This window comes from Diceros bicornis, chromosome X, assembly GCF_020826845.1.
Source record: "Diceros bicornis minor isolate mBicDic1 chromosome X, mDicBic1.mat.cur, whole genome shotgun sequence".
Lineage (NCBI taxonomy): Eukaryota > Metazoa > Chordata > Mammalia > Perissodactyla > Rhinocerotidae > Diceros > Diceros bicornis.
In genome coordinates this window covers 124,274,601-124,301,448 of record NC_080781.1, presented here as the reverse complement: position 1 = coordinate 124,301,448, position 26,848 = coordinate 124,274,601, and the positions used below count along the sequence as shown (strand labels likewise).

Sequence of the window (26,848 nt, the reverse complement as noted above, 5' to 3'; positions counted from 1 at the left end):
TAAGTATTGACTGGTAAATATGGAAGGAACCCCAGATTTGGAAAATCATCATTTTGTGCAACCATCATAGTAAAGACTGATTCAGGCAAAAATTATCATTGGATGTACTATTCTTATTTTTGCAACTTCTCTGTAAGTTTGAAATAATTTTTAAATAAATTTTTAAAAAGTCAGCTCAAGCATTGCCTCCTCAGGGAATCTAGACTCCAACAGCTCCTTTTGCTCAATCATCACATTGCACTGTATTTGCTTGTGTCTTTTTCCACACTAAATGTTAAGTACTTTAAGAGGAGGGATTGACTCCTTTCAGCCATGTAAATGCAGGGCCTGAATTAGGGTTGAGCCCATAGTACCTACTCAATGAATATTTGTTGAATGAGAAAATGTTCCAAATAATTTGATGCCTCTGCTATTTGTTTGGGAAAATTGTGAAAACTTGCCTTGGTGCCAAGAGCAGAAGCCAACTGGGGTTCTAAGTTTTCTGCAGCCTCAAAGCCTGCTGAGTCCAGTCTGTGACCCAGCCTCCTCATCACCTTTCTCTCAACTCGCGCTGCAGACCACCTCAGCCACGCTGCAGTGCAGGATGCTGTGGAGCAAGCCCCTCTGGGAAAGCAGGCCAGAGGGCACTTTGTCTCTGCCAAATGAGCACAAAGCCTCTTTCTAGACTGGGCTTCAGCGTGTGCCGTTTGGCATATACACCAAGAGTTTTTCCTCACACGAGGCCCTCTGTGGCTGACTCCTCCTGCCTGCTCCCCTGAACACTTTATCCATTTTCACACCTCTATGCTTTGCATGTTCTGCTCTTTCCCTCTGGGACTCCTTTCCTCCCTATGGCCCCTCCTCCTCCCAGCATCCTTCAAGACTCAGTCTGTGCCACCTCTCCTGGAAAGCCTTTCCTGACACCTACCTTCCCCTGCTTGTCTGAGGCTTTAAACGTTTACACACCTGTTATGCAAAAGACTGGAAGCTACTTGAGGGCGGGGACTGGACCATATTCATCTCATTCATAGCACAGAACCTATAACCTCAATCAGCGTTGGATGGGTGGATGAAGGGATAAAAAAACATCTTTAGCTCCTAGTAACAAGAAACATGAATCAAATCTAAGACGTGGTAAAGGCTGCACGTTGGGCTTCAAAGAGATTTACAATCAGAGAGGTACAGAAGATAGGAGTAGAGTTTCCGACCAAAAATTATTGGACTTTAAGTGGGCTTACATTAGCAGGAAAAATGTGAAGGATAACTCAGTGGAACTCCAGGAACGGGGAATGGAAAACAGCTATATATTTAACTGGTTTCTTGAGAGTTGCCGAATTGGCTATTGGGGTTACTCAGAGGAGTGCGGCAGGGAGCAGGTAAGTTTGTATGCTAATGTCCTTTAGATTGGCATCAATGATCGTAGTTTTTTTTTTTTTTTTAACTAAACCTTCCTAAATATCCTATATATGGAACTACATCAAGCCTACTGAAAAATTTGGCAAGCCCAAGCCTCCAATAGTTAATTGTTTTTGACAATGAAACTGTAAGAAAGTCTTGGCTATGCACAGGTCTACTCTAATGTTAGATGTATGTTCTCATCTTGCCTTTTATTTTTCTTTGCTTTCACTTTGCTTCAGATTGGGTGTGGTCTTTAGTCTACTACATGAGCAAAGCCTTTCATGTGTGCCTGGGCTGCCAGGCATTCTCCTTGGTCTCAGAGGTTTCAGCCATTTTAAGATGCCATCCTGTCTACTTGCACAACTGGGTGCAGACTGGAGTGCTTGGGGCCGTGTGAAGACCGACCTTAGTGCTCTTTATATGATGATCTGTTCCAGAGAGCAGACTCTGCTGGGGACTTTCTGTGAATGAGCTCATCAAATCCTCATAAACCTTGCAAAGCAGGTATTCTTATCATCCCCACTTTATAGATGAGGTCCCTGAGGCCCAGAAGAGGTGAAATGACTTGCCTATGGTTTTAAAGTTGGTAAAATAGTGGAGCCTAGAATAAGACTGCATCTGTCTGACTCCAGACTTAACCACTACACTATAATGAGTATTTCTGGTTTTGTGTTTTAAAATGGAGATGTGGTTCACAGAGAAAAAGAACATAATAAAAATCATACTTAGTTCCATGTTTCTGTGTCTCAAAGTAGTGCATCTTCCAACACAGTGATATCAGGCCCTATGGAAATAGTCCAATTCAAGATGAAGTGTGTGCTCTCCTGGAGCCCAGGAGTCTATACGTTGTTTCCCTTTAACCGGGGTGCCCTGTACCGACAGCTTGCTAGGGCACACTGTTTGCGTTTTGTAGACATTTGCTTCCTATCAAGTAACAGAGACAGTAATGTTTTACACTTAGTTCATTTTCCCTTTATCTGGAAATAAAAATTACTGGTCATTTCAAGCGTTCCTTTCCCCTCTTAGATGGAATGCAGAAATGACATGTTTATAAAAATAGAATTAAATTAGATAATGTGTGATCAGAATATTATAGGTAGATCAGAAATGTACTCAAGTCTTCATCATTTATTGGAACAGCTTTGAAAATATTCAAGTGAAGTTTGGAGCAAGCATCATGTACTATTTTGCAAACTATCATGAAACATAAACTAAAAATATATTATCTATTTTAATCTATGGTATAATTCTCAGTCATTTTCTACTCCCTGAGTACATTTTTATCATATAGATATTTTTGACATAATGAAGGTTTTTACAGTATTGCAAATTTTTGCTGTAACCAACACAGAATTATTTCATGGACTACTGAGTTATAAGCAGCTACATTTCTTCATTCATTTATTCCTTCATACGTGAATAAAGGACCAATTCTATGCCAGGCCCTGTAATAGACACTGAAGTTACCGTGGTGAACAGGACAAGGTCTCGGTCCTCAAGATGCTCACAGCATAGTAGGAAAAACCTCAACCATGATAAGTGCTGCGAAGCTGAAGTACAGGGTGCAGTGGGGGAAGGGAATGGGTGTTACAAGAAGAGAAAACAGTGTGCCTGGGTCCCAAGGCAGGAAAGCATTTGCAGCCTTGCTTAGAGGAACTGAGGGTTAGAACTAAAGACACTGAGAGAGGTATTGGCAGGAGATGAAATAAGTTAATTATTTTGATCTTTATAGTAAAGTCAATAAGAAACAGGAGAGTGGTGAAATCAGAATTGTATTTAAGAATTCACTCTGGCTGTGTATGGAGAATGGATGAGAGGGAACAAGAGTGGAAGCAGGGAGTCTAGGGGGCTGTTGTAGTTTTCCAGAAGACAGATGATGGTAGTTTGGACTAGGATAGTGGCAGTAGAGATAGAAAGTAGATTAATTTAAGAACTAGTAAGAAATAGGGTTGCTGTGTATAGGCTAGTGGGATTGGGCATGGGAGTGAGGACAGTGAGAAGTCAAGCCACGCTTCTGGCTTGGGAAGCAGGATAGATGAGGCTGCCATTCGCTGGAATGGGAAACACTGAAAGTGGATCCTGTCGTGTGGGGGAAAAGATCAAGAGTTCCATTTGGATGCATTGGGTTTGAGGGCCCCGGGCCCACCGTTTGGAGATGTAGGCAATTGGGGGACAAACTCTATGGGGCAGGTCAGGACTAAAGGCATGACAATAGTAGCGTGACGGTGGTAGCTAAACCTGTGAACCAGGGGGAGACAGCCCACTGTGAGTATGTAGGACGAGAAGAGGGTGAAGGATAGGACCTGGACTTCTTGGGAAGGGCAAGGTGACCCCATGAGGAAGCAGTCTGGTGAGGCTGAAGCTCAAGGGAAAGTTCTGGGCTGGAACTACAGGAGGTGGCATTTAGAGGGCAGTAGAAAGAAGGAGAGCAGAGGAGTTAGCCTAGAACATGTAGAGTTTTTGTATCTATAGCTTTCCTTCTGATAACAGATATTGTTAGCAACTTGGTCACTAGAGGTAGAGACAATCGGAGGATAATGATTCCCAAAGAAGATGAAGAAGAATGCCGGGTGAAGTGCAGGGGCAATGTTTAAATCAGAGGATGTGAGTATATAAAGACTATAAATGATTTGTCCAGGCTGGACATGGATTCTTATGAACCCTACCAAAGGGGTAAAGCCTCTTGCCCATCCCCACCCCCATTGTCCCACCCAGGCAGTAGGGCAAGTAAGGCTGTGCTACAGAGTGGGCACTCAGCTACCATGAGGAAGAGAGAGTCATGGCCTGTGTATTGTCTCCTTCTCTCTGGACTGGGCCAAGCCCTCCCCTCAGCTAGACCTGGGGTCCTGGCCTTCCAAAGGGAGGCCCATACCTTTGAGGATACCATGACCAATGTCTCCTCACTGCCATGGCCATACCCCACTTCCTTCAAGTCTCTCGTGCAGAGGGCAACACTGTAGAAGAATCTTTACTCCCAAGGACAAGATAGCACTGTGGACATATCCCTAAGTGAGTCCCCGAATCAACAAATGTCACCCCTGCTCATACCAAAGTTCTCTCGTTGGAGCAATTATGCAGCCAAGCAAGTTTGTCTAGCATGATTTCAACCTTGTGTTATAAATTTATGTTCCAAGGTCTTCAAAGTCACTCAGCCAAGAAGGGACTGTGCTATCCACAGGACTGAAGAGCAGGGGCAGTGACCAAAAGCTGACCCCACCTTTCCTCCCTCCCCTTTCTTATTTTCTTATTCTTATTTCTATTTCTAGTAATATTTTTCTGCTTGAACATGTGGTGTTTGTCTTAAGCAATGCACTCTACCAGTAAAGATGAGGAAGACACTGGGTTTTTCACATGAAAAATCCATCAATTGGAGGTGACAAGAAATAGCTCTGCTGGCTTCAGTTGAAGACTGAGGGGCCCACACTTCCCCTCGGTTTGTCCCAGCTTCATTTCCTCTTGCCTAACGTGGAACCACCTAGACAGCTATTAAAAAGATAAGCAACTGCTTCTCATTTAAGGCCCTCCCTCTAGCTTCACTTAGCTGTGATTAATCAAGAAAAAAACAGTCTCTTTTCAATTCCCTGCAACCTTTCCAGAACAAGCTGGAAATAAAGATCCAGGTTGCTTTTCACTGAATAAGCTTCCCTGTCACCCATCAGAGGCTATCGAAGGTCTCAGGGACTGCGCTGTCGCCAAGATATTTTGTGGTGCCAAAAGCTTGAGAACCAAGTATGAAAACATCACAAAGGTTGGGAAAAGTCCCTCCAATGATTCCTCCTCACCCAACCTGGGCTTGGGCTTTAGGTGCTAAATAACAACAATAATGTTAAGGGATCTTTATTATTCAAAAAATAAATAACAAGATAATCACAAGTTCATTCCGGAAACAATGGAGACTGCAGGTAGATACAGTAGATTTCCTTTAAATACAGTCATTTCATGAGGAGGAGTGGGCAGGCTCAGAGCTGCTCTCTGCTCCCCGCTCCCATCTACCGTGGTGGAGACAGGGACAGGGTTGAAATAAGATAACTGACTAGCAACAGCTTGACTCCTGTGTGTGCGTGTGTGTGTGTGTGTGTGTGTGTGTGTGTCTATGAGAAAGAGAGAGAGAATGAGTGTCAGGATGGCTGGTGGGGGCAGGGTTTTTCAGTTCTCCACTGCATTAGACTTTCTAGAGCCTGCCCCGTCCATCAGGGCCACAAGGACCCAGAATCAACCATAACTGAACGTGAGCTGAGGCTCCCTATTTCCCTTCCGCATCTTCACTGATAAATCAAATATATTATCCACTGGAAGACACTGCATGCAAAGAAACAAAACTAAACTTCGCTAATTATCTGCTGTTTACTCAGCATTCAATCTGTGCATAATGGCCCTGTCTTTTCATAGGACTCTCTGGATGTCTGCATCAGTGGGGTTGCTGCTTCAGAATACAAGCTCTTATGGAACAGGGCCTGTTTGGGTTTCACCCGCCCCGTAATTCACTTATTGCAGCCCTACGTGCCTTGGGGTGTATAATAAATAGTTCTCCGTGAGAATAAATAGGCAGTTCAACAGGGGTGGTCTTAACTGCTTTGCTGTATTATGAAGACTGCCAGCATCAGCTCAGCCGCAGCCTGCGAGCTTACACTGTTCAGAGTTTGAGTAAGCCAAAAGATGTGAAGCCGGTCCCGTGGCTCACTTGGCTTGGATCAGTCACGTTGACAAACACCGAAGCACCTGGTTGCAATTCAAATACTCCTCCCAAGTGGATGGATTGCTGCCCGCAAGGTTTGGAGGAACTGTGGGTATTTGCCGCTCTGAGTAAGATTCTCTCAGATCCACTCGCAGACCTCAGGCAGAGGCTGGCTATAAATGGAGCTTGACTCGAAGCTTCCCGATTGGAACAGAAGGTGACTTGGGCATAGATGTAATAGAGTCCTTGTCTTTTAACGGCCAGCTGTTTCCCATTTTCGAGGGTTACCAAGTTGTTGCTTATGGTGTAGTATCCTTTCTGGGCCCACTGCAGAACTGTAATGGAGAGGGGAAAAATTTGTGATGAGGTGAATCATAGCATGGTTCACATTCTATCAGGAAATATAGTTTAATGTTGGATACTAGCTTCATATACCAATGGAAGTTTTGGGCGTCAGGGATTCTTAAGGACCCTTCCAACCCTCAGAGTCCTGGGAGGAGTTATGACTGACAAATCAGCATGGGCTTTACAGTCAGATGGAGCTGGGTTCTAATCCAAGCTTTTTTCAAGCTTGGGCAAGTCACTTAATCTCCCTGAGCTTCAGTTCCTCATCTGTAACATTGGGCTATGTTACATCATATTTCAGAGACTTGTTATAAAGATTAAATAAAGTAACAGAGCATAGTAAGTTTCCTTCTCTCTTTAGAGTTCAAAGTCAATTTGCCCTTGAACCTAAGAAAGTGTGAATAATTTCAAAATTCCACGTCATAAATTATGCCTGCCAAAATATTCAGACAAAATCCGTGCTAATATTAACATCAATATCTTACTTTCCTTGAATTTTACAAAGTCAAAGTGTTGCCAGTCCACTAGCTCAGCCTCAGCACAGAGAAAAGGAAAGACCCTATTTCTTCCTACCTGATCATGCTGTTGCAAACCCAACAGCCTCCCACAGCAAGGACTAAAATTAGGCAAGGAAGTATGAAAATAAACCTGTCATTTCACTGTATGTTTTGATCTCCCATTGTAGTGGGCGCCACCAACTTGAAAGTATCTGTATTCTTGTGGCTAAACCCGAGTACCCACCAACAGTGTGCCATTTTCTCGGCTGAGATGTTGAGTGGGTTCAAAGTAGTGTGTGCACCCGATTTCAAATCTCAGCTCCCACAGAGAGCTAGACTGCTGGGGGTGGGGGTTGGAGGAGAAGCGAAAGTATTGATGCATTTGTTTCCTTGAGCTTTTTTTTTTTTAATTATCTGTTTGGTGGTCTTAGGCCAATCAAAGTATAATATCCAACCTGTTAAAACTCATCCTTCCGTAATAGGAAGGCATCTTGAAATGCCTGGCATTTCTTGGCCCTCCAGATCACTCCAGAAATGACACTTTATTATGTTTTCACTTTTGGACCATCTGATTGAGAAAACAAGGGCAGATTCCTTATCTTTCAGACCACTAAGTTTATTTCTGTAAGTTCTTACCAATTTTCATCCTTGCTGTGGGATATATGTCAAGTTTGTAGCAGCGTGACCAGGTAGGAATGAGAGGTTTGGGACTGGAGTGGGGGAAGAACGTTACTCTCTTCCCACCCGATCCCCTGAGAGCCTACTGTGATGCAGACTGTAAAATATGCTAGGAGCGGTATGAATCATGGGCCTTTGGCAGAATCTGAGCACCATCTAATATATCCAAGGGCAAAGACTTATATACAGGTGGAAAAAGACTAGTGGGAAGCTATCTCTTCTAGGAGGTGTCTCTGTTGCTGTCATCCAATCTGGATGAGACGATGTCATGTGGATGGCCACCCTGGACATGCCAATAGAGTTGTGATGTTCTCCCATAAGTGTATTTTCTGAGAAAGAGGTGCTTGGCAGAATTATTAAATATTGTGGGAATAGCTGGTATTAATGAAAAATTTTATGTCACTCTTCTGACATCTAAACTAAAGTGAAGTTAGCTAAGTAATGACACCTTACATTTGCATAGCACTTGACAATATAACTTTCTTCCACATTAGCTAATTTGATGCTCAGAGGCACCCTGTGAAGTAAGTGAGGCAGGAAACTGCTGCATAGGTAAAGGGACTTGTCCAAGGTCACCCAGCAAATCATAGTGATGGTTCTTGAACCTCAGTGTTCAAAAACTTCCTATCCAGTGCTCTTATCCCCATACTGTGATCCATGATAACCTTGTATGTGTTACACTCACTGAGAAGCCCAAGCCACCTAAAGATGAGAAAGTATCTCTTCTCTTCTCTCTCCCTGTGTCTCTCTCTGTCTCTGTCTCTCTCTCTCTCTCTCTCTCACACACACACACACACACACACACACACACGCACACACACTGTTTAGAACTCCATTCCGGAACACTGTGATGAATTTTTCAAAGACTACTCTGATGCTCTCAGACTGCATTTATGTAGATGGGGGATTTTATGCTAGCATGCATGTTTCCATCCATTTATCAGATGCGACACATTCTCCAGCACCAGCAATCACAAGGTACAGATTTGGGAAAAAAGATCTAAGGGCTAGCATGATGGCAGAACGTATACGGAAATAAAATCATTCAGAGTTGAAAAGAGTACAGTATGTCGTCTGTTGTTACTTCATTGGAAAATCTAACATCCTGGAGCCTATTGATCTTTGCAGAATGATTTTACTTTTAATTTCCCTGAGATTGGCCCCAGTGAGGCTGGGGTTAATCATACAGGGATTGACAGATGGCAGGAAATACCCCCTGGGGCCCATTTACACACAGTGAAGAGGGGTTAGGATGAGGGATGCTCCCAGTCGGGAGGTCACTGCCTGCCATCTCTTCTATGTTATCAGAATAATGGTCCCTCCACCAAGTAATTCATCATTTGGAATCAGCCATTGAGCAAGAACATAATGAGAACATTGGGATTGCTTCCCACCTCCTTTTGTTCCTCTAAGTCCCATCTGTACGTTTGAACTCACTTTGAAGGCAAAGGAGCATATGAGAGGTGTATGGGTAGGTTTGTAAATTGGGCCCCAGAGGAAGAGAGGAGCCTAATAATTAGGTTACATGGCTTTAGCATCCCAGCCTTCCCCTTGGTGGCTGATGCTCAGACACTTTTGGACTTACCAGATGCTGTTTTACTGCTGGCCTCGCTTATGACATGTGCCGCAATTTGAGGCTCCTGATCACCTGAAATGAAACCAAAAGCAAACTATCAGGCCAAAGTAATACAAAACTGCCCATAGAGCTATTTGGTCTAGTTCTACAGCTGTGTAGTAGAGACTATGCTTAAATAGGTCATGTAAAAGGAAGGATAAAAGGGCCTGAAATCCCTCTCACAGAGGGAAAAGTTGGTTTCTAAAATCTGAACAATTGAATTGGCTATTTCCGCTGATCCCATTCTTCTAATAGTTGTTCAGTACTCAACTCCGCTTTACATAGATTGAAACAGGCTAAAAATACTACTCTTCATTAAACATATTTTGAATCTTGCTTTTAGGAACAACTCCCACCTGTTGAGAATCTTAGTGGGTCCCAAGATCGTGTCTGTACACTTAGCTAGTAAGATGCCTATGTTGTCTGATTTGGTCAAGCAACTGGCCGAACTATTGTATCTATCTCTAATTGTTTCTCATTAGAAACAATTAAAAGTCTTGCTCCTTAATTAGATGTGCTGATCTCCTGAGTGTAGAGATTGTATGGAAGTTTCTTTTATTCCAGTAATGAGCCTGGTGCTTGACACTTTGTAGGCACCCTATAAATATTGAATCAAATTGCATGACCTAAATTACCAGTTTTGTTAAGTTTATCATTTTCCTGAAGACTGCTAGGCAGCATCCACGTGAAGTATTTCCTCAAATTGCATGGTAATTAACAGACAACATGGTACCACTCAACAGATCTTATAGCCATTCTGAAGACAAAACCTTCATAGAAATCAGATGACCCTTTGCATCCAGACCAATAGTTAAAGCAAGCGCTGAGTACACCCTTTGCCTCAGAAAACAGTATCTGTTATCTCCGTATCTTTCTATGTATGTATTTCTTTGTGTGCATTAAATTTACACAAGTCTTAGCATCATTTTCACTGACTTTGTGATATAATAATTTTTCTAACAACACTCGTATACTGACATCCCATCTTTCCCATATTCAGCTGCTCAGGTCACTCCAGACATTATTGTGTTTGGTTTGGGGTGCTACATTCTAAGAGGAACAGGGAAAGTTAGTGTGTCCAAAAAAGCAGGTGACTAGGAGAGGGAAGGGCCTGGAAAGGGTCATAGGAGGAACAGTGGAAGACACGGGGGAGGTTTAGCCTGAAGAAGAAAAGACTCAGGAGCCATGATTGCTGTTTTCAACATCTGGACAGCTGCTGTGTAGAAGAGGAAGTATACTTTGTTTAGTATGGCCCCAAAGAGCAGAACTGGGTATGGTGAGTAGAGATTATAGGAACAAATTTCAACTCCAGAGGAGAAAAGACTTCTCTTGAGTAGTGTAGTAATCTTATTATAATTATTAGAGCCATTCAAAGATGCCCTACACTGCTTTATGAGATAGAAAGTGCCTAGGCATGTTCGATCACAGGCCAGATGGTCAGTGCTGTTGTGAAGAAGATTCATGCTCTGGGGATGGTGCTGGATTTGAGAACTGTCAAGGTGCCTTCCAACCGTGATATGTTCCAGATGCTATGACATCAAAAGTGGGGCAAAGAATAGAATGTTGTCACACCGAACCACTCCTCGATCCTAGAGGCTCTACTTGCCATAGTTCCCTAGGAAAAACTGTTATCGTTGAGCAATGAATGCCACTGCTACCAAATGATGACTTTCTTGTCATCTTATCCTCTGTTGGTGGTACTAGGCTGTATGGTCGCTCTGATTATGGTATTGAAAATAATGGGATTTCTTCATACTTGGTATTGTCAGCATTAAAGGAACACAGCCTCCGTCATAAATATGTACATCCAAAGCCTTTCCAAATCACAGGCACTGGAAACGGTGTTGATTTGGCAATTGTGTTTTTGTTTTATTTCTGGGGCTAAGAGTTCCCTAATTCAACACTGAGTTGTTCAATACAGTCAGCCTACAGCTTCCTTTTAGTTTTTAAGTATTCATAGAAATTAGTAAATAGCAACCTACCTTTTTGCATTTCAAAGTTTTCTTCTTTCTTCTTCACTTCTTCATTTAGCATTATATTCTAAAATAAGAATCATTGCAAAAGGTCATTTTAACAGGAACTCTGGGTGCTGAGTTTTAGAGGTATCATTCACTTGGCATCTGTCATTACTCCGTTGCCTGTTTCTGGTGAGGATTATCATATAGACTCAGATCCTGTCATTAATTCCATCATACCGATTGCAAGCCCATGCCTCTGACAGATGAGCTGACAGCCCAGAAAGCCCAGGGGTGACCCTGGAAGCAGAATGCGGGCCTTATTATTTCCGTTCCAGTGCTCTCTCCAGACCAAAGGCTGCCATACTGACCCTTGCTATGACTCTCTGGCTTTGACAGGTATTGACAAATAATGCCAAATGGGAAGATGATTCTACCCTGGAAGCAGAATGCGGGCCTTATTATTTCCGTTCCAGTGCTCTCTCCAGACCAAAGGCTGCCATACTGACCCTTGCTATGACTCTCCGGCTTTGACAGGTATTGACAAATAATGCCAAATGGGAAGATGATTCTACCCTGGGAACTGGTATATAGAATATTATTAAACATAAAGCATGGTGTGTGTCTATTAGAATAAAATTGGTCTGAAATCTCTTAGGAAATGGTAATAGCAAGTTTGACCTCGGGAAGAAATCCTAGACTATGAATAGACCTTCGGATAGTTTTTATTTTGTTGTCACTTTCAATGGGCTGAGGACAGTCTCTTGTTGCTGGTTGCCTTGTGTGGCCTGTATTTGTTTAGAATAATCAGCATATAGGAAACACAGGTAATCTCCCAATGCTGTTGATGGTCAAAGGCAAATGCAACACTTCTAAAGGGGTTTCTTCTGACTCAGCAACTGAAGGAAGGCTAGAGGCACTTAAAGAAGCTAAGGGGGACTGCCATCAACACGGCTGGAAGGTAAAAAAAGCTAAGGCTGCCATTTTAAAAATACTGAATAAAAGGCCTGGAGGGCTTCACTGGCTGGCATGAGGTCACCCAAGGAGTCTGAGGCTAAAGCCAAGAGTAGAAACTGTGAGATCACATTCATAGGCCTGGCTCGACTAGCACCATCCCTCTGTACCCTGAACACAAGGGAGGAAGACAGTAGCATTTTCACATCTTCTGATAATCAAAGTCCTGTGCGCCTTCCCATTACTAAAATTAATTTTCTCCAGGACCCTTCCTTTTCATTCCTCCCCTAGAAGGAATTAGTGTTGTTAGTGTTGAGTGTCTTGTTGTAGGCTCAGCTCAGTTGCCAGATGTGAGGGTGTAAGTCACAAAGCCTAAAGGGAGCTTGCACCTCGAAACGCTCACATGGGCCACAGAGCTTCTTTAACTTTCCACTTGAGCTGAAGTGTGGCACTGTGAAAGTACAGCAACAGGAAAATGTTTGTGAGATAACAAGTAAACAAATGAGTATTTAGTGTCTTTTCAAAAATGGAGTGTGATGATCGAGGTCGAGATACTTTTAGGCTGAGTGGTTGCATTGGTGTCAGGGCTTGGCCAAGATGAAAATGTGTAGTCAGCAAAGTTTGTCTTTTATGCGCCCAGCCTTGCTTTTCCGTGAACTTTCCCCCAGCCACACTCCCCAGAACCTCTTTTATTTTTTTCTCGCCTCACTCCCCACCTCAACTGAAAGACTTTTTAAAGTTGACTTTCAGAAAATCTGAGATTAGTTATTTCTCTCTTTGTGGGAATGCTATATGACAGGTATGGACAGGTTGACCTTTAACTTGAAAAGGAAATGCTTTGACCCTGTCAAAGATATCTCAGGCATTGGTGGGCAGACAATCATGGAACTGATCATTCTAGCAGAGGGTGGGGTGGGTAGTAAATTTTAATGTGAAGCTACGCTATTCAAAATGCTATCTCCACTTACCCTAACATAAGCCCTGAATCCCATCTTCCCCGCAAAGTGACTTCTTGGTGCTATCTGCCTCAGGAGATAATGAGTTCCTTGTCACTAGAGGTGTTCAAACAGAGATTGGGTGACCAGTTGGTAGGGGTGGTGAAGAGAAGATTGAAGTTCTGGGTTGACAATTGGATCTGATTATTTCTAAGAACTTTTCAAATCCTATGATTTGGAGCCCCAAAATTCAAATGTTAGGTTGCTCTGCACCAGTCAGACTGTGACCCAGAAAGGAAGCCTGCTAACGTTAGCTAAGAATATAAAAATCCAGTTTGAGGTTATTCTGTAGTTGGCTTGTTGGGATAAAAAAAAGTCCAAAATATTGTTTTAGAATCAGAAATTTGGGGGAGTGAATATTGGAAAAGGGGTCAGTTGTTGGAGGAGGATTGAGTAGCTGGAGGACTCTGTGTCTAACCATCGTGCATATCACACGTACAGATGACATTGACTAGGGTTCCACCCCTGCTGCAGTAGAGACAAGGGGCTTCCTCTGTCGCATGTAAGGAGCTCCAGTTGACATGCCTGAGGAGGTCTGCCTTTTTAGAATATGAATCTTTGGAGCTGTCACTTTTTTCATGCAAGCATAAGCAGAGTGGCCAAGCCAACTGTTTTTCTTGCTCCTATCATGGGTAGCTGATTTGGAAAGCTTTACATATCCGACCTGAAATAAAGCCATGAGGAATTGGAAGTTCAACTATAAAGCTCTCGATAAGAAAGAGAGAGGGAGGGAAAAAAACAACAGCCACTCTCGTTGTCATTGGAGGGTATTGAGGGCTGATCACATAATTACAGAATGTCAGAGCTGATAGTGCCCTTACAGATAATCTCAGCCCTCTCATTTTACAGATGAGAAAACTGAGGCCCAGAGAGGTGAAGTCATTTGCCCAAGGTCACATAGCCAGCACATTAAATATGCTATTTGGATTATTAACCATTGTTCTGAAAGTGGCTTTATTCACTTTTAAATTTGCAACACTTCCTAATACCCTGTAATACTGGCCAGAATCCTTGAAGAACCAGAGAAACTCAAATCATTTCCAAGCCTTGCAAATAAGGAGTTAGGAGTCTTCGTTTAACCCTAGATTAGTGTAAAGAACATAAAAACCAGCAGAGATTTGAGCTGCATTCTGATGTCTGAACATGACTCAGGTATAAGCTCTTGGACTCTTCACTACTGGATTAAATGACACATCAGGGACGGTACAGGAGGACAGGGATAAGCTCAGAAACAAGATCTTAAGCCCTTCACTCCAGGGTTAAATTACACATCATCTATATGTGAGAACCAGCTTCTGTTGGTTTATCCAGATACCCACCATTCTGGCACAGAGCGGCCCTTAATGTGAGCTGTTCATGACCCCAAAGTGAGCTGAGGGCCAAGGGTATTCGACTCAGTGTTCTGAGAGGGAAACAGGCAGAAAGACTTTTTGATGCTCTGCTTCAGAAGAAAGAGCCCCTAGACCTCTTGTCTATGATGATGGAATTAATGTTGTAGGCACATCCTCAGTAAACATTATAAAATTTCTTGTTCTGGGTACCCATTACAGGCCACAGTCACCGCAGTGACTTCATGCTGGGTACCAGCCTGTTGGGCTGGAAGACTTCAAACTCTCTCTGCCTCAGGTCTTGATGGGCCCTAGAGTCGACTGGCTTCATGAGCAAGTGGTATTATATGGGGGCTGGTTTGAGCAGCACTGAGAAGGTCCATCATCCATTCCTGGTACCTCTCCTCACAATAAAAGGGAAAGATCTCACTTTCATGGCACCTGAAATTCCATCATCAGAGAAGCATTTTTTCATATGTTAGAGTGTATCAGTCTCCAGAAGTCCCTACTACTCCCAGTAAAGGCAATATCTTAACCTGTGGCCTGCCAACACTGCAGCGGCCAATGGTTATCGCTTCCCTGGCAAATGGGGACCAGACTATGGGTCCACAGTGAGAACACATCAAGGTTTGGATGGAAAGATAAGAAAATGCAAAAAGCAAATTGATGTACTTCATAATTTTGCCCAGAGGCAACTGCATGTATGACTCATGTGTGTGTGTGAATACGCCCATGAGAGTGTGCATTTTCCCCGGAGAGAAACTTTTTTGTTCTTCTCAAGAACATTCCTATGAAAGTGCACACTTCCAACTTTCCTTTCCCTTCAAAAATAGGATTTTGGCTTCATTTTTGCCTTTTTAAAAAACACACATACCCATATATGTATGTATATATATATATATATATGTATAGATAGATACATAGATAACACAAATATTAAACTTTCACATTGTCGGGTTTCATTTTCCCGACCTAGCAGAAGTAGTAAAACTTTTCAATGACGTTTTTACCAACAACCGAGCTCCTTACCTTGACGAAGCCTTCAAACTGGCTTCTGATTTCCTCACAGTTCAGTAAGGATAAGGACCCCTCTCCTTTGTTGCATCTCTGTATTGTTTTCATGAACACAAAGTCTTCATGAAGATTCCTTTCATCTTCTATCTATTTGTAAAATAACAGGGACATGAGAAATGTAATTCCGAGGGAGAATGCAGCTAGTGATGCCTGCCTCTACACTCATTTCCATGGCTTCAACAACAGGAGGAGGACTTTGGGCATATAAAAGGGAAGTAAAAAGTTATTATACTGGATTATTGATATTTAGTATTTGCAGTTAAAAAAAATCTACAAAAGCCAGCAATTAAAATGTCATATTATCTGAAACTCTAGGTAAAAATCACAGCTATTCTAATAAAATTTCATCACAAAGTGTACCTTTTTTTCAATGTATTATCGCAGCAATATTCTGTAATTGTCACATTTCCCATTCCTCCAGTAATAATTGGTCATTATGAACACAGTCTATAAAATAGTTTTCTGCTGAGCTAATTTGACCACTTCATTTTAGTGTTTGTGATGCAGTGCTTTATAAAAAAACGTTAATTTGCAGTGTGTGTCAATTAACTCAAGTTCTAATTACATCTCTCTCTTTTTAACTTCAGTATTTGTAGAAAATATTTGCATTTTCAAAGAAATCATCTTTCATTTCCAAAGTTAACGAGATATTTTATTTTCCAATGTCTTAGAATAATTAAATGTATGGAATTCACCTGTATAATCAACTAATTCTGTGCCATTTTATTGTTTTAAGATTACATTTTTAGAGTCATAACAAGATCCAGTTAACCGGCGGCTTTCACTGTCATTAAGAGCGCATCTAAATGCTACAGTAAATCTGAGTCCACCCAGGTCATTATTTCCCCTTCAGAGGCTAGGCTTATGTCCAGGCATTTGACTGGCAGAGCCCACGAGGCCAAATATAAACAAACAACCAGACCCAGAATCCCCCTCTTTTCTCAGCAGTGAAACCTAAAATTTGAGTAACCCAGCAAATTGCCTCAACCAACACTGCCCCACCTTATCCTGATAGAAAACCTCATCGCCTTAATTCTAGGTTGGCCCTCCAATAGAGGACACACAAACATCCCTGAGAAAATGCAATTTCCAGATGCTGTACATCCACAATTCCCACATCCAGACTTTTAGGAACAGCCGGATAATTGATCAAATTTCTCCTTTCACCTATGATTGGTAATTTGTCAACACAGCCAATAATGCCGCTCAGTGGAAGTGGATAAACACATGGAAACAGGATAAATCCTAATGGTTATCTTTTCCTAAGAATGCAGAACAACCTACTAAGTTACTCTACTTTTTTGATCCTGTTAAGTCCAACCATTTAAGAATGTAACACATCTCAGAGGGAAACTGAGAAGCTTGCAAGTACAATCAGCATTTGAATAATTATATAGAGAATGTCACTTTTACTAAAAGACTACAAATTCTGGGGCTTATCCAGGTCTATGCTAATTTGAAGCACTATGAAATTTCAGATCAAATTAATGCTCTCCTTCTCCAGTTGGAAATTTGAAAGAAAATTTGTCTCCATCAGAAAAAAAGAGTTTACTTTTTAAGCAAAACTTTAGCAAGTAATTATAGCTAGCGCCTACATAGAGCCTTTGTGCCAGGCTCTGTTCTAAGCTTATTACAAGGCTAAACTCATTTAATCTATGAGGTGGGTACCATTATTAGCTCCTTTTCTCAGATATGGAAACTGAGGCATACAAATGTAAAATAACTTGCCCAGGATCACAGAGCTAGTAGGGGGCAGAGTCAAGATTTGCACCCAGGCAGTCTGATTCCAGAGCCCAAGCTCTTGACCAGAGACAAGAATAGGAGACCTCACTAACTAGACAACAAACATTATGCCACAAGACCATTTGTCTATTTGGGTTCCTACCATTGTCCATCATTTGGGTAGAACTAAAACCAATCAACTCACAAATCAATAAGGGCCCCAAATTTAGTCAATAAAGGCTTGTGGTTCATCTTACCTTATCCAATCTTCTGTGAAGATACACAGCAAAAAGTGCTGACACAATCATCTGGGTGATAAGAAAAACAGTAAGTAAATACATAAAAATTTTCATACTGACGGGTGGTCCAGTGGCCACAGATCGAGGAGAAGGTTGGCTGTACGTTTCGATCATGCTGCGTTAAAGTTGAAATGATGTCTTCTACCCAAGAAGGTGGCAGAGGCAGCATGAGAAGACTGTCAAAGTGGCCACCTTACTCAGGATTAGTTAAGAGCGCACAATCGTCGCAGCCCACACTTCCTGGAAAATGTGCTTCGTAGTCTTCTCTCCCAGCAAAAAAGTTACGTAAAGGTTTTTTTTTTTTTTTTTTTTTTTTTAAATTATACCCATATCATTCACTTCCAGGCTTTTCCTTTTGTTAGTAAAGAAGAAACAAGTTTCTTCTTCCATACATTCATTCTTGCCTTGAAATGTCATAGGCTTCTAAACAGACTATGGCAGTATTTTCCTATCGCTGTCTAACTTTTGGGGTTCACCAGTTTCAAAGAAAGTGACAAATTAATCCACCAGCAACAGACTTATTTCAATTTCAATCTTACTAATACAAAGCGGGAAGCTGGTATATGGGGAAAGAAACACATGTCAACAAAAGTTTGGATTGATTTTATGACTGGTGTGCCACTAACTAATTGCTTCTCAAGACTTCTTTAATCTTTAAACCCGATGAAATCCAAGCAGATTTTCAAGTCTAGTCTACGTGGCATAAAGCAAAAAGGAGTGCTGACAATTATTAAATAAAAGTTAACTGGAAAGATAATTCAAGAACAATAAATTTCTCAAAGGCCAAGTGGAGTAGGGTCTTGAGGGAAATCAGGCCAAAACTCTGGGATTAAGGTTAAAGTAGGAATATTAGCTTGACTTAGCCAAGTTGCCTGTCTAAACTGTTCCAATCCATCAGATAATTGCTGAAGCTGATGTAATGGTTCAGAATAGAGAAAACAGGCTGCAATTAAAAGACCTGAATTCTAGTCCTTGCTCTACCGATATATTGCTATGGACCTTGGGCAAATCACGTTACCTCTCTAGACCTCAGTTTCATCATATCCAAAGTGGGCAGTTGCATCTGCCTTGCCTATTCTATAGGTTGTTGTGAAGATCAAATAAAGATGTGCCTGAAAGTTCTTTGAAAAGTGTTAGGCAATAGATGAACAACTCTTATCCTGAATTTTTTGGAATTTGTTTAGCCTAAGATATGAGTTTTCCAAATAATCACCAACTCCTTACATACTAGTAAAAAACAAATGAACAATAACAACGTCAAAAACACCAAAGTTTTGAAAACAAATTGAATCATTGAGGTGTGTAGGATTATGCATTTCTGAATGGCTTTTGTGTCGTCTTATCAGATTCCCTTCGAAATAAAAGCAGTTGTGGAAATCCCTACCCCGCATCCCAACCGGGTCTAGAAACCATGATAAGATTGCTTTGGTGATTCCTATAAAATTGTTTTGAGAGACAAATAGGAAACTAACAAACTGCTCCGATAGGTATGCTATCTGTATAGTTAGCACCTGCTCTCTTCCCCTCCCACGCCCCAGCATCCTGTCCTGGGCCCAGAACTGTGTAGCTTTTCACTACATCTGCCAAGTAGGTGGCTTAAGTGCACGTGATAAACTTTGATCAGTTAAGTCAGAGGCTTCGGTTCTTAGACAAGTAACCTTCGTTCCACTGAAGGAAAATTATCACGAGAGACAAAATGGGCTCGAGGACTTCTCCAAGGTCAGTTTCATACAATTACAGAATGCCAGAGCTGCAAGGACCCTGTGAAGATCAGCTCAGCCAAGCCCCCAGGGAAAGGATGCTGAAGGGACCACAATGATGCAGACAATGTCAGGATATTTTCATGTGACCAACTTCAAGAAAGAGTTGTTGTCAAATCTTCCTGCCTCCACTTCTGGATCTCCAGCTTCCTGAAGTCTGACTTCTGCCCACAATATTCCCCTGAAACTACTCTTACCATTATTAGCTCAATAGTTTTGGCGGGCTGTTTTTAGAGTTCATTTTTTGTGACTTTTCTATTATTCTGACCTATTACTCTGTTGTCATCCTTCTGAAACCTCTCCCGTCTTGCCTCTCAGAATACTTCTTCATGTGATCCCCTTGTCTCTTTGTACCCCTTCAAACTTTGGTATTCCCTATCCTCATTCTCATCTCCTCTCCTACCCTCTTCTCATTCTCCATGTTTTCCTTGGGTGATTCCCATCCACTCTTATCCACCACCTCTGAATATCTCCATTTGGATATCCCAAAGCCACCTCACATTTGCCATGCCCCAAATTTAACTCTTCTCCCCACTCCATTTCCAATCCAGACCTGTTCTCCCTATCTCGATGAATGGCACTCCACTCACCTAGTTGTCCAGGTCATAGATCTGGGAATCGTCCATGATTCCTCCTTCTCTCTTGCCATAGATTGCTCCCCAATCCCAGTGGCTACTTCCTCCCAAAACCTTTTTGACTGCCACCACTTTTCTCCATCCCCCCTGCCAACATCCTAGTCCAAGCCCACATTCCTCTCTCTCCTAGATTACTCAATTACATCCTCTAAATTTATCTCCTTGCTTCTCTTCTTGCCTCAACCCATCCATCCTCCATACTGCCGGCAGAATGTTAATTCTAGATCTTATAACAGACCATATTTTCTAATCTGATTTGACCCCCCCTAAGACTCTGCACCAGATCCAGGGAAGCAGATTGATAGAGTGCCCTGGCATGTTCAACATGAATGGGATTAGCTCCAGAATAGCCTGTTTGTACTTCAGTCCTTGAAGCCTCCTCTTCCTTCCATCCTTCTTCCGCCTGGTCCTCTAGCTTGATGCAACAATTGGCTACTTTTCCAGCTTCCAAACTTTAGCTCTACTTTCTGATTTCTGATTTTGTATCATATGTCCTTTGTGTCAGGACCTTCTATACCTGTTTCTCCCCCAAAAAGGAGTGGCCTCATCCTGGTGTTGGGCCCCTTTTAATGCATAATGCATATGCAGCATAATGCATCCAGAAGTGATTCTTAAACTTAGTTTCCAAGAAATTTGTAGATCTATGGAGTGCATGAAAGTGCCTGCAGCCAAAGTCAAAGATCGACCATCTCTTTCTTAGTTCATGGAAAGAATTAAGTTAATGGATTGAATTGTTTCATTTTTTAGTTTCTCTTGCACCAAATTTTCTTAACTTTCTGTCTCCCTTTTCTACTACTGCTTGTCTTATAGCTAGTGATTGATCTGCAGCAAATAAGTATCAAGGGAAAAACTCAAAAAACAATGGATCATACTTCAACAGGTTGTTTTTGGTGTGAATATGCTTGTGGTTGTGATTTGTATTGATAACCTAGAACACAGTCATAGTTTCTGCTAGGAAAATTATTTCCAGTACATACGAAAGAGTTAAATATATCAGCATTTTGTTTGTTCTACAAAGGGCCTCACAAGGACTCTTTTCCCTGAACATGTCTGGAAAGCCCTAGCCTACAGGATGGTGTCTTGATTCTCAGCATAGCCCATGTTCTGACCCCTGCCAACCTTTCTGTCTTCATCTCCCACAACTCACTCATGCTCAACCCTGAGCATCAACCATACTAAGCTAGTTTTATTTCCCTAAATGTGCTGTGCTTGTTCAAGCTGGCTGTTCCCTATGCACATGCTGACTCCCTCCTCTCTTATCCACTAGTGTTGAAAAGACAGCCCCTCTGTGAAACATCCCCTCCCGGCTGACAAGGTGCCCTCTTCTGTGTTTAATCTATCACAGCATTTGCCACATTACATCATAATTAACTTGTCTGATTTCCCTACCATTAGCTCCTAGAGGAAAGAGACAATTAAAAAAATCTCAGAACCCTTGCTTCCTGACACACTGTAAGGAATTAGTAAATCTTTGCCAAATCACTAAATTTTCTTTTAAGGGGATGTAAAGGGAAGCTGTAAAACATTCAAACCTGGAAGAATAGCACTAGCTAGCCTCTCTGGCGATACAAATTGGAATATATTGGTTTTAAGTTTTCTCCTACCCCTTTAATTATCTCTCTTTCCTCTGGGGTCAGTTCCACTTGTTTATTTTGACCCTTCTCTTTCATGTTGATGGTTTTCCTCAAATGTCTGATGACCCTTACTTGTCTGGTCATATTTATGAATGAAAAACTATGTTAGCTTTTCTGGGTAGATGGCATGTATTTCCTCTGAAATACATTCATCTGTTTCCCCCACAAACCTCTGTCCAGAATGGGAGGGCTGTGGGTTCTGTTTAAGTGGGTAGGGCCTGTCAACAGACAGGCTTCCCTTTAAGTTATGTGGGTGGAGAGGCAGGAAGGCCAGGGACCCCCACGACTGATAACGTAAGGAGTGCTTTTCTCTAGGGGTGGAGCCTTTTAGAGAGTTTCACTCTTGACTGATGCTGGTTTTCCTTTTGTTTTCTTTTTTGTACCTGTCGTGGAGGTCTCTGCACCCTCCCTAGAGTCCTCCCCGGGCAACTTTAGCCTGAGGGCAAAGACCAAATAATGCTGCTGACAAAAGGTTCCTGGGAGAAGGGAGAGATGGAGAAAAGGGTCCACCTGTCCCACCCTGTTTCCACTACAGCTCTTTGAAGGGTTATCCTAATTGCCTCTCAGCCTACCCCTGCTCTTTGCATTTATTGACTCTGCAACCGTTTTCTCCTTGGGAAAACCCACTCTTATCTCTGTTTTCTTGAATTCAGATTTCTTTATTAGTCCAAACTCATTGGCTTTCTTGCTTCCTGGTATCCCTCGAAATTTATTTCACATTGATGCACCTTTTCTTGTTTCTCACGGTTGTTGTGGTTTCATTCTTTTTACATTTATTTTAGACTAAATAATACATTCACATGGTTAAAAATGTAAGTGAGACAAAAGAGCGTGCAATGTAGTCTTCCTTCTACCTCTTCTGCCCAGTCCTCCATTGTTATCCAGTGTTACCAGTTTCTTATGTATCTTCCAGAGTTGCTTTATGTGCATTCAAGCAAATACATAAATATTCTCTTTCACCCTTTTTTACACACAGTAGTATACAATATACTATTCTGCATCTTTGTTTTTCCCTTTAACAATATATTTTGGAGATTATTCCATGCCAGCAAAGTATTTCTTTATTCTCTTTTTTTACAACTGCATAGTATTCCACTGTATGAGCGACATACTATAATTTATGTAACTAGACCCCCACTGATCAACATTTAGGTTGTTTCCAGTCATATGATATTAAACGATGCCACAACAAATAACCTTATACTTATTCAATTTTAAAAGTTTTTTTTCAGACATTTCCATGGGATCTGGAAGGCTAAAAACCGCATTTTTTTTAACACTGACCAATCAACATGTTAACCTAAACACACCACACTCAAAGGAAGATAATTTAGAATAAATAATGGTTTATTTTCCATTAGTCAGATCAATGCATAGTAAATCGTTTGTGTTATACACCCTCTTCAAAGCCAGGCTTTGCGTTTTAGGGCCTCCAATGCAAAGTCCTGTCTGGCCTTGAGGATTTTGGTTGTACCATGTGGAATTCTCCATGTGGGTCTGCAGCAGAAAGCCAGAGATGATGTGATCTCTGGTGCCTCCCTCCAGGATGCTGCGCTTGTTGGCTAGATTGGTAAGAAGCAATTTCAGGAGACATTTCTTTCAATCAGTTCATTTACTCAAATCAACATTCACTGAGTGCCTACTGTGGGCCAGGGCTGAGCTGGATGCTGGGGATACAAAGATAAAGATGATAGTCCCTATCTTGTCAGTTGCTCCCAGTCTAGAGAAGCCAACCCATACATGAGCAGACAACCGTAAAACAATGTGAAAAGTGCCACAGTGGAGGTGATCACAGACTGTTGTGGGAACATTAAGGAGGAGTACCTACCCAGCCAGGGGGGTGGGATAGAAAGAAGACCAAGGAAGGCTCCCTAGAAGAAGAGACACCTGTCATGACTTTGTATCCTGACTTCCAGCATTCCATTGACAAATCCTGACATTCAGTGTCCATGTACTGTCTTTGGCTTTTCTAGTCTAGAGTCTTCCACCCCTTTTCATTCTGCAGCAGTCTTCTAGCTGGCTATATTTACTCTGACACTCCAGGGGCTTAGGAGGAATAAGGTAGGAGGGGGTTGGGGATAATCATTCCAGCATAGACGAATGTGGTTGGAGATGGGGATGATTGGAGTGTTGGCCTGGGTTCAGGTATTAGTTTTGATAGTGTGATCAGAATGCCCAACCCCTATTTAGCTGCCTACCTCCATCCCAGGTCCCCATGGTGAACTTTCTTGGCAAATGCCCACTCTTCGTTTCTGACGTGGGGGCACCATGACTCCACTCCCCTTTTGTGTCAGAAAAAAAGCTATATTTTTTTATGTGCTTAGACAAGAAACACAGGTAACGTGGTTCCTACCACTTGGAAGTAGAACTGGGGTGTGGGGGGGCAAGTTTTACTTTTTGATGTATACCTTCTGTGCTCTCTGTGTTATTTTTACAATGAGCATATTTTACTTTTGTAATAATTTATTTTTTGATAAACTTTTTATTGAAGTAAACCTTTATGTACAGAAAAGTGCAAAAATCGTAAGCTTAGTGAATTTTCATAAAATAAACACACCCTTTGTAATCATCACCTAGATTGTAGACATTTAGTAGTATCTCTGAAGCCCCCAATTATCTCCTCCCAATCACCTCCAGTTCTCACAAAGGTAATCACTATTCTGCCTTCTATCACCAAAGATTAGTTTTGACTGAGAGTTCCAGTTGCTCCTTATCCTCACTAGCACTTGGTATCATCAGTATTATTTATCTTAGCCATTCTAATAGGTCTGTAGTATTATCTCATTGTGGTTTTGATTTGCATTTCCCTGATGGCTAATGATGTTGAACATCTTTGCATGTGCTCATTTGCCATCCATATGTCCTCTTTGGTGCTCACATCTTCCATAAACATAGAACATAATCATTTTTTTAATTGCTTCAAAATAATAACGTCATTAACCTGACTAGGGAATATTTTTTGAGCATAACAATCATTCCGAGAGGCAGATTAGGGTGGTGGAAATAGCCAGAATTTGGTAGCAGACATTCTGGACTATTCTACTTGTTGTGGGATCTTAGGCAAATTATTTAACCTCTTTGTGCCTTGGTTGCTTTGTCTATAAAGCAGGGATGATAATAGTTTCTGCTTCAGAGGTTTGTCCTGAGGATTAGATGAGAAAATTATGTAAGGCTCTCTGCTCTGTGCCTGAGGGGGTAAATGTTCATCAGTGTCTCGCTGCTGTTCTGGCAAAGCCTGGAAAGAGGGCAAGGAAGAGATAGTTGTCCTGAGGCAGTCAGTGGCTTAGTATCTGAGGGAGAATGGGTGAGTGATTCCTCTTTCTCAGGCTCTAAGGAAAAAAACTCTGGAGTTGTGTCCTGGAGGCAGGATTCTGTCCCCTCACCCCCTGCTCTCCCCACCCCCTACCCCAGCCAAACAGTAGGAACAGCCTGCTTCGAAGGAAGTTCTAGAAAAAATGTCTAGTCATAACTGGGCTCTTGGGTGCTGCTGCACCCCTTGTATGATTTTAACACCTACTGCTGTGTCCAGCAGAAAGACACAAGCCCCATGACATCATTCCGTATAATTCCCGAAGGTCCTCCCATTGATGTTTCCTAAAGCAGGACTGCATGAGGGCCCTTGTGCCTGAATCAAGTAGTCAATATCCCTTCTGCAAATCTTTGCCCAGCACTTAGAAAGCACGAGGCTCTCTGATAGGTCTGGGGAACCAAAATGAAAAAGAAAGGACTTCTAGTTAAAGAGATAGAAAAGCAAAGAGTCGACCACAGTGCACTGGAAGGTTCCTGGAAGAGGCGACATCAGAGCCTCAAGGGGTTGTTTTCTGGGTGAGGGAACCATGCATTCCAGGTAGAGAATAGCACATGCAAGGGCCCGGAGGCTGGAGACCAGGGGCTCTTTCTCCTCTTAAGTCTGCATGTTTGGGACCAAAGCCTTGCTCTGCACAGCACCCCAGCTTCTTCCAATGGGCCCTTAAGGTGGAGCACAGAATATCAGGACTTTATGGTAACAAAAATCCTCTTTGTTCCAGGGTGAAGGGTCTCAGCGGCCAAGTGCTTTACAAGTGGGTACACTTTTGGCACCCATTTTCCTTCAGAAATCAGCCTGATAGGATTGAACATGTAAGACTTGTCTGAGTAGTTTGAGCCCATTTTTTACCTCCCTCTTTCCAGTCTCAGCCTGCCTTTTGCATCTCCCCAGAGCTCCAGGACTCTGGTAGGCTGGGCCCTAGCTCCTATGCCCCAAATCCCCCCACAGAGCCTTTCCCTGGGCACCTCTAACTTACCCCTACCCTAATCCTTCTTCTTGACTTGTTCAGGGCTCTCTCCTGTCTCTCCTCTCTCTCCAGCTTCCAACTGCTATCCTCCAAGCTGCCCTCTTCAATTCTGACCCCAGGCTCCAGCAGTCCCTCTCTGATCCCTCCTGTGGTCTGCTCCTGACAATCCCTTGGGGTTGTTTCTGAAATGAGCACTTCTTCTCCTAATTCATCTCCTAGGTATCCTCACAGGAGACTGTCTTCTTAGTGGGGACCTGACTCAGGAGAACTCTAGTTCTCCCACAGTCCTCCTGGGACCAGCCCCATGGTTTCATAAATGGAGAAACTGAGGCTCAGAGAAAGGGGATGACTTACCAGGGTCATGCAGCAAGTTAGTGGCAGAGCAGAGACTAGCCCAGGCCTCCAGACTTCCAGCCAATGCTCTTTCCCAAGAATCAAACTGCCTCTCACAAGGCTCAGCTCTTCTAGCCGGCATCAGCTCCCACCCACTGACTGCACAGTGCACCCATCTCTGTTAGCACTTCCTTCCTGAGCCAGTTCATTAAGACTGAAGCTGGCCCGTCCAGGCTTCTGACTCAGCAGCCTAGCAAAGAACATCCAGCCATGTCTGCATATGATTAAGGAAATGCCAGGGACAGGAAGCATTTTTTTCTCTGGCAGGGTGGGGGGTGCAAAAGGAGGTGGAGAGATTCAATTAAATAGTAAGATGTCAGGGACCACAGGAGTGGGGTGGGGAGTAGAAGAGTATATCAAAAGATTTAGGATTACTAGTTAAATACATTTTGGTACAGAAGTATATTTACTGGCTTAGAAGGACTCCTGTGATACACTGTTAGTGCAAATAACATGGCAAAAATAGAATGTTCCCATAGTTCCACTTGTGTAAAAATAAGTCAAGAGTGTCCCCAAAGTGTCTATGTGTGGTAGTTAGAAATTAGCTGTATGTGCCCCTCCATTCTCTGCACCCATGTTAATTTTTACCCATAGGCTAACAGTTGGAAACTATTACCACAACCTTCAAGAGCTGTTGT

At 42.3% G+C, this 26,848-nt stretch overlaps 1 protein-coding gene across 2 annotated transcripts; it reads right to left on the bottom strand.

Moving 5' to 3' along the window:
* Positions 1-5,891: 5,891 nt before the first annotated feature.
* On the bottom strand, positions 5,892-26,413 carry CD40LG (CD40 ligand). 2 transcript variants are annotated; one of them, XM_058536838.1, is made up of 6 exons: positions 26,172-26,413; positions 17,473-17,523; positions 15,449-15,580; positions 11,170-11,227; positions 9,158-9,220; positions 5,892-6,387 (listed from the first exon to the last, which is right to left on the bottom strand). In XM_058536838.1, the coding sequence occupies exons 1-6, from the start codon at positions 26,178-26,180 to the stop codon at positions 6,011-6,013; spliced, it is 690 nt and encodes a 229-aa protein (XP_058392821.1). In that variant the 5' UTR covers positions 26,181-26,413; the 3' UTR covers positions 5,892-6,010. The 2 variants fall into 2 exon arrangements, with proteins under 2 accessions (XP_058392821.1, XP_058392820.1); XM_058536837.1 differs by lacking the exon at positions 26,172-26,413 and having other exon boundaries at positions 17,473-17,986.
* Positions 26,414-26,848: the final 435 nt, after the last annotated feature.

Coding starts and splice junctions, on each gene's coding strand:
- CD40LG (XM_058536837.1), bottom strand. CDS start 17,628: ATGATCGAAACGTACAGCCAACCTTCTCCTCGATCTGTGGCCACTGGA. Junction 15,581..17,472: donor TTCACAGAAGATTGGATAAG/GTAAGATGAACC, acceptor TTTTACAAATAG/ATAGAAGATGAAAGGAATCT. Junction 6,388..9,157: donor CAGCAGTAAAACAGCATCTG/GTAAGTCCAAAA, acceptor TCTCCATTACAG/TTCTGCAGTGGGCCCAGAAA.